Here is an 8277-nt window from a genome sequence, read left to right as displayed (position 1 = left end):
AGTCTTAGTACTTTTTGTACTACTTTCACGAAGATGAACAAATGACACTTAGAGTATATCCAATGGGGGAGCATTGATTTCTCACATTTAACTTTATTACAATATAAAAGCACATGTCTGATAATATACAAATACTGCCATGTATTCTGGCATCACAAAACCAGGATATCTGTAAAGTGCAGATTTTCGTAAATGGATCTTGGTAATATGATTAATATTTATATTGAGTACCTTTTTACTGTTTATTAAAAGACAGTACAAAATTTCTACCCTAAACACTATGCTCAATTACACATTTGTCATAAAAAAAAAAAATACAGTGTAGGTTTAATGCAATCAACTTTGTGTGTGTGTATGTATGTATGTGTATATATATATAAAAAATATACACACACATTACAGGGTGAATACCAAAGATACACAGGCAGACATATGCTTGCATTTTCTGGCTAAATGTGGAACAATGGATGCTACAAAATGCTGTATAAAAATTACATTTGTAAGTAAATGAGGAGGTAGTAAAATTGAAGCAGGTGTGGATACAGATTTCTTCTGCAAAAGGTGGTGGGAGTTTCCACATTATGATATCTAATGAATACTATAATGAAACAAAATATAAAAAAGGGAAACCAATGTGTTTTTTTTTTTATATTTAGTAATTAACATTAGTAATAAAATCAAAGGTTTGTTTCTATTGACATGGAAAAACAGGTTATAAGAAATTTTGTAGGCTAATGATTTGGAGTTAAATACTGCATTGGTTAAAGAAGGCTGTACCATGAGTAAGCTTAGCATCTCACACTGTATGAATAAGTGTCTGTTCACAACAATAGAAATGGAAAGACATCACAGGCTGGAAAAAATATTGACAACCAGAACACACACACACACACACAGCTCCAATAATGTGTGAAAACCATAAAAAAATACATTTAAGAAAGAAAAAGGAAACTTTTCAATACAATGTGTAAATTTGTTTGCTAGAGAAACTTTTGACCCCATTTACACATTTATTTCATGTGCAGTGGCATAATTTACTTTTTTAAAGAAATGGATCCAGATGCCTCCTAAAATGGAAGTTTAGCTGTTTTGTTTCTCTGCATTGGGCCAGACTAAAGTAAAGTAATGATTTATACTGTAAATAAGCATGGACCAAGCAAGTTTGTAGCAGGGTTTCTTTTCTGTACCACACATGGCAGTATATTCAGCGATACCACAGTGAGGCGGATTTCTTGAATCAGGCTGAATCAGAATTTGTTTTGTTTGTTTTTTACCTCAGGTAAGTCTAAGGACACAATAATACATATGCCTTATTATCTTCAAGAAAAAAGTGAAGAAACAACTGTTATAGCTTGTTAAATGTAAGTGATAACAGGATGTTAAATAACTTTTAACCGATAAAGGTAATCAAATCAAATATAATTTGTTAATAAATAAAAAGTATATTGGTGGCGATTTGCTGTGGTACAGGAGGAATAAAACAATTCAGAAAGAAAGAATCAACTTTGGTGAAAGAATAGGCCTTTGCTGCAATAACATTTACAGCTAAACCAGTATTGAAATGAGAATATTAATGTAACTAGTGCAAATGCATGTGATTAAAATCTTGCTAGTATGCAATACAGATATACAACACATAAAACAGTTACATGTAACCGGGGTCTTTTTTTCAGTGACAGCTTACATACTGTTGCAATAACACTATGCTGATAGTAAAACATTTCACAGATCAACTTAACTGGTGCTACTGCAAACGCAAAATAAGCTAGTAAGCCCTTACACATGTATTGTATCATAATAACAATGCTCAGACTAAACAATGATTACATGTTTTATGAGAGAAGTGGGTGCTATACACAACATTTCCAGATAAGCATGGCATTTAGGAATTTTGTTTACAATGCTTCAGCTTATAGAGAAGATTATAAAAAACTAGGACATTATAAACATTTATGGATATCTATGATCATTTTCCCACATGTTGTAGAATAAATGCTGAAATGCTTTTTGAAATGTTCATTTATGGAGATGTTGCCTGTTTCATAAATGACCATTTTTTACCAAAACTGCCAGTGGTACATGTTTAAAACTATTGTAGTCATGTACTTGTAAAAGCTGAGTCTTATTTTTAAAACATTTTTAATTGACTCATTTTACTTTAATAACAATGGATGAAAATATTTCACAAGTTCACTTCACTACTTCACTTCTGTAATTAATTATTGGGCACCTTTTTTGTTCAGTTTTTTTTGCAAAAGTTTAGTCAGATTTGGCATAGCTATATGACTAAAGGAAGCTATTAATAAAAGTGCAGTGAAGTCAAGTATAAGAATAATTACAGTCAAAATGTCAGCATTATTGGTCAAGCTATAAAAAATTGTCTTAAAACCTGGAAATCAAAAATGGGTAGTGGTGGAGTTTGATATAAAACAAGGTTTTTAGCCTTCTGACATGGCAACAGCCTCTAATATGAAGGAAATTACTTAATTATTAAATTTAATCCTGTTTAAAGCATTAGGTTGTTGTGTACAGTTGCCTGGTGGCAGCACAGCATGGTCGTGTCAGCTTTAAGTGGTCATGAGCTCAGCTACAACATTTAAGGAAATTTACTGACCATGCTGTTTATATTTTTTGCACATTCAATTCTGGCACAGAGCATGCGATGCTGACCGCAGAATTCACCTGTGCCATCCTCTCTCCTATCTTTTGCTGCTGTAAGTGAAAGTAAATTGTTAGAAAATGTATTATAATACGTATTATAATAACATTTGAAATTCTAAGGAGATTATGATATGGACAAGAGATAACTGTATTTTCCTAGGTTTGAATACTTAAATAGTAACTAAATGTGGATCGGCTTGTCATGATTAAGAGAAGGGGTGCAAAGAACAACTGAAATTATAATATTCTTCCATGACTTGTTTACATTGACATTTCTGTCAGAGGTACTCAAGACAACAGGTATGTCCTGTTGCTGTGACATCAACACTGTTAATACTAATCATTTAATGATCACATCATACTATAAAACAAAACTAATCATATAAAAAATGAATTTCCAGTTTCCTAAAAAAATTCATCTTGAGAACTCAACCACAATTTGTATTTAAATTTAAGTGTGCACAGGAGTCTCCCTTCTTTGCTGATGTCTGCTAAGCAATTTTACTTATTTTGAGTTATTTTGAGTTACAAATTAGACTATGTACCTCTAAAGTGTACTTTTACATGTACTTAAATAAACACACCCACAAGTAGCAGTACAATGTAAGTATACATAGCTTCGGTATCTTTTCTATTCACTCTTAGTCTTCAAATATAAAACTGCCATTTGAAATTTGGATCTGTTTCACTGATAAACAGTTTATATACAGGTGCATCTCAATAAAATAGACTGTTGTGGAAAAGTTAATTTTTTTTCAGTAATTTAACTCAAATAGTGAAACCCGTGCATTATATAAATTCAGAACACAGACTGAAGTTGTTAAAGTCTTTGGTTCTTTTAAGTGTGATGATTTTGGCTCACATTTAACAAAAACCCAACAATTCAAAAAAATTGAATACTTCATAAGACCAATAAAAAAACATTTTTAGTGAATTGTTGGCCTTTTGAAAAGTATTCATTCATAAAAGTTCATTTACTGTACAAGCACTCGGTACTTGGTAGGGGCTCCTTTTGCTTTAATTACTTCCTCAATTTGGCGTGGCATGGAGGTGATCAGTCTGTGGCACCGCTGAGGTGGTATGGAAGCCCAGGTTTATTTGACAGTGGCCTTCAGCTCATATGCATTTTTTGGTCTTATTTCTCATTTTCTTCTTGACAATTCACCATAAATTCTCTATGGGGTTCAGGTCTGGTGAGTTTGCTGGCCAGTCAAGCACACCAACTTGCTTTTGGCAGTGTGGGCAGGTGCCAAATACTGCTGGAAAATGAAATCGGCATCCTTAAAAAGCTGGTCAGCAGAAGGAAGCATGAAGTGCTCTAAAGTTTCTTGGTAAATGGGTGCAGTGACTTTGGTTTTCAAAAAACACAGTGGAGCAATACCAGCAGATTAGATTGCACCTCAAATCATCACAAACTGTGGAAACTTAACACTGGACTTCAAGCAACTTGGGCTATGAGCTTCTCCACCCTTCCTCCAGACTCTAGGAGACTCTATTTTTCAGGAGTGGCTTAACAAGAGAAATACAACAACTGTAGCAAAAGTCCTTGACATGTCTGTGTGTGGTGGCTCTTGATGCCTAGACCCCAGCCTCAGTCCATTCTTTGTAAAGTTCAACCAAATTCTTGTACAGTTTCTATCGGTTGGTTGTGCATCTTTTTCTTCCACACTTTTTCCTTCTACTCAACATTGTTAACATGCTTGGAAACAGCACTACAGCACTTGAACACTTGATTGCCAGCTTCTTTGGCAATGCATGTTTGTGGCTTACCCTCCTTGTTTGATAGCCATATATTTTAATACCCTCCTTGACACTCCTTCACAGGGTGTCAATAATTGTCTTCTGGACAACTGTCAGATCAACAGCCTTCTCCATATTCAAATTTTTTGAGATTATAATTGGTGGGTTTTTGTTAAATGTGAGCCAAAATCACCACAATTATAAGTACCAAAGGCTTAAACTATTTCAGTCTGTATGTACTGAATTTATCCAAGTTTCACTATTTGAGTTGAATTACTGAAATAAATTAACTTTCCACAACATTCTCATTTATTGAGATGCACCTGTAGATATAGCATGACAGACTAGCAAACAGACTTCAAGTTTAATAATTAATTCTGGTTACACAATTGCACTTTTGACTATATAGTTCACAATTATTAAAGAGATTTATTTATAATTGAACGATCCAGTGTCACCTGGATTAGGTGGAGATCCCATTTGACTCTAGTTCCTCTCAAGGTTCTTCTTTGTATCGTCTTACAGAGTTTATCCTTGCCTCCGTCATCTCTGGCTTGCTCATAAGGGATACATTTCTACATTTAAAATGTATATACTGTATATATATATTTCTGTAAAGTTGCTTTATGACAATGTCCATTGTTAAAAGTGCTATACAAATAACATTGCATTGAACTGAGTTGAGCATGAAGTGGAGACTTCCCAGGCTGAGGATTTTTGCTCTACTAATCATAAATTTACCATATGTTAAAAAATATCAGTAGAAAGAATTATGTAAAACCTCAATACATGTAGTGCATTCAATAAAGTCTGACATTCCATGTCTCCCTCCTTCTGTCTCACTTGACATCTTCATACTTTATCATCATGTTTCTGTATTATAGTTCCAGTTCCCAGCTTCTAAAGAAGCCCTTTGCAACCAAAGCCTCTCTAAAAGTAACTGTCAGAGAATTGATGGTGACATCTGTCACAGTTACCTCCTCTAGACCCATAACTGGCCTCCATTCCTCACACACTGGAGACACTGCCATTTCCTCTGATCCAGGTAATGGACTCCAATCCTCTATGTCCACATTACCTAATTTTGAAAAAGAGTATGTGTGTGTGTGTGTGTGTGTGTGTGTGTGTGTGTGTGTGTGTGTGTGTGTGAGAGAGAGAGAGAGAGAGGGAGAGAGAGAGTGTTATTTAGATAGCAATTCCATGAGGTAAACACAAATCAAATATTTATGCAAAAGCAAAGTATGGGAAAACATTTTTCATTAAAATATATGGCTATCAAGAACAAGAATTGACACAAACAATGGCCCTCCACTTTGGCTACAGACTGTTTATAGGGGACTTTTGGTTTCAGGGATGTTTGGCAGGGTGCCACATCTATAGAAGGGGTGGGGACAGCTCACATGAAGCCTCACACGCATATACATCTTGCAAATCTCCACTGATGACTGTGATATAAAAAAAAATGCAGATACTGATTTCATTTTTATTATATTGTATGACAGGAAAAAATAAACCATTATGGCTGTTTAGTAGGTTGTTGCTGATGCTTTCAATTTTCACAAAAATTAAACAGTTGTGCTACAATAAAAAAAATCTAATCTGGATGATTTAGACCAAGTCACAAACACTCACTGTTTAGAGTTGCCTCTACAGTCTCTTCCTCTCTCATAAGCTCCTCTTCATAGTTGTCATCCTTCTCCAACTCTTCCCAGTCCTTCACTGAAGGGCCTTTGAGCTTTCTCTTCTTAATTTTTTGATGAAGTAGATGACCATATACACTTTTTTCTGTGGAGCAGAATTGATGTGCTGCATGTCCAGCCTGTGGATCAAGGGGGTGTGTAAGAGACAGGTGCAGATGTCCTGAAGACTTCTCTACTGCTTTGTGTGCACTGCGGAGATCCATTGAGTAAATGCCCTTGGGGTAAAGATTAGAAGTAAGAAGGAGTACAGCAAAAATGCATGATGCTAGGATGGTAAAGTCGATAAGAAGAAATGTAATGGTAGAACATGCCAGTCATTACCTGTACAAAAAGTCTTTTTGGTTTAGGTCCTCTCTTACGCCAACCCACTGCTCTGTCCTTATGTTCTCTGTTGCAAAATGGAATTGCGATGTCAAGAAATGTAATTTAAAATAAATCAAGAGAATAATCTAATTAGTTTTCATACTGCTTCCTGAATATAACAAAGCTCACTTCTCCTCAAATGCTAAAACAAGCCGGGGATCCAGGATATGCTCCTCGGGTTCCCAAGTGCTGTACCTGCAAATTCAGCATGAATGTATTCATTTAGTGATAGTTGTCATAAAATATATATATATATATATATATATATATATATATATATATATATATATATATATATATATATATTTAAATTATCAGATTATTCGATTGAAAGTTTCTGTGAATTATTTACAAACTTGGGATTTATTGATATATACTTACTTTGGGGGCCACCCCTTCCATTTTAGTAAATATTCCACATGCCCCTGTAACAATAAAAATTTGAAAAAATTAATAATAAAGCTTTAATAATCTTTAGATGGCATGACGTAATGTTGCATGACGTATAAGGAAACACTGGAGAACGACCCCAAAAGCTCCTGTTAAATTACACTGTAGTCAAAACACTGTGACGCACATAAAGAGAGCTACAGGCGGCTTTAGAGAGAATGACCACGGAGACTGTCATTAAGTCGCGCTTTTAAAAGAAAATCGGACTGGCTGATTCATGCATTTGGCACGAAACCTTAAGTGACTTTAAAGTGAAATGTTTTAAATCCCTTTATCAGGTCATATCCCTGTAGCAGAGGGTGTCAGTGCGCGCGCATCGCATCACAGCTCAAGCGCCGTCATTCCCATCAACACTACCTACGCAGTATAATAACAAAACATAAAAACATGTCTAATAATGCATAGAAAGTAGGCCACCGCATCACCAAGACTTATATGTGTAATCCTATAACAGCATGTCGTTTAACTTCAGCCCAGTTAGCGCTATTTGAGGATACTGCGCACGGCGGGTGAAAGCTTTGGATCGGATCACCAACTGGTTTCATAACCAAAACGCTACACACGTTTGTTTGTCTCTTTTCTTGAATGCGTTAAATCCCGTTGGTAAAGCGATCACTGTGCTCCCCGCCCTCCTTAAGCGTGGTGTCGTGTTAATGATGGAAATATTGAAGCTGCTTGAAATCCCCAAGTCGCGAAAAAAAAAAAATGCACCGGACACTTCTGCAAAACAACATAAACAACACAGACGCCAGCTCTCACTGTGTCCCTCTTACCTTCCTTACTCTTTTCTTTCTGATCGATTCCACAGCAAACACTTGTTCTCCGATTGCAGACAGTTCCATGGGATTATTTTGCGCTTTTAATGACTTAAAACAATATCTTTAAAATAACCATGGAGCTGTGTGTAGATGTATTTGGAAAATGGAAATGCGCTTTGCTCGTTAAAGTCAGATGAATCTGTGATGTCTTCCTGCTTCTATCGTACTGTCTTCTTCGCAGTTTTGCTTTGGCTTCAGTTTTAAAAGCTTTTCAGCGTCCCATTTCCTCGTACTAGATCTTTCTGCGCGCACAGTGACTTTTAAAATCTGCGACACATCTGCATGGCTCAGCGCGCCCCCACGCGCACAGCCCTGCGCTATCATTTTGGAAAGCCAAAAGTGCCATAATCATTCGTTTGTTCATTCTTTATTATCCTTTGTCAGGGTGGAGGGGATCCAGAACAAATCTTGGGGACTCTAGAAATGATTTGGTAATATACCCTGTCCATTGCAGGGTATCATGCACAAACAGTCACATCTAGTGAAAATACAGTTTATCTGTATTTGCCAAAATACTAAACTCAGCACAGATTGTAACTTAACTC

At 35.7% G+C, this 8277-nt stretch overlaps 1 protein-coding gene across 3 annotated transcripts; it reads right to left on the bottom strand.

Moving 5' to 3' along the window:
• Positions 1-58: 58 nt before the first annotated feature.
• cbx7b (chromobox homolog 7b) lies at positions 59-8027 on the bottom strand. 3 transcript variants are annotated; one of them, XM_060859553.1, is made up of 7 exons: positions 7688-8027; positions 6846-6889; positions 6594-6659; positions 6423-6489; positions 6034-6316; positions 5727-5846; positions 5347-5479 (listed from the first exon to the last, which is right to left on the bottom strand). In XM_060859553.1, the coding sequence occupies exons 1-6, from the start codon at positions 7754-7756 to the stop codon at positions 5776-5778; spliced, it is 600 nt and encodes a 199-aa protein (XP_060715536.1). In that variant the 5' UTR covers positions 7757-8027; the 3' UTR covers positions 5347-5479; positions 5727-5775. The 3 variants fall into 3 exon arrangements, with proteins under 3 accessions (XP_060715518.1, XP_060715536.1, XP_060715527.1); XM_060859535.1 differs by lacking the exon at positions 5727-5846 and having other exon boundaries at positions 59-5479; XM_060859544.1 differs by lacking the exon at positions 5347-5479 and having other exon boundaries at positions 5491-5846.
• Positions 8028-8277: the final 250 nt, after the last annotated feature.

Source organism: Tachysurus vachellii, chromosome 2 (genome assembly GCF_030014155.1).
Source record: "Tachysurus vachellii isolate PV-2020 chromosome 2, HZAU_Pvac_v1, whole genome shotgun sequence".
Classification (NCBI taxonomy): domain Eukaryota; kingdom Metazoa; phylum Chordata; class Actinopteri; order Siluriformes; family Bagridae; genus Tachysurus; species Tachysurus vachellii.
The sequence above is the reverse complement of the archived record's forward strand: the minus strand, read 5'-3'. Positions and strand labels throughout refer to the sequence as shown.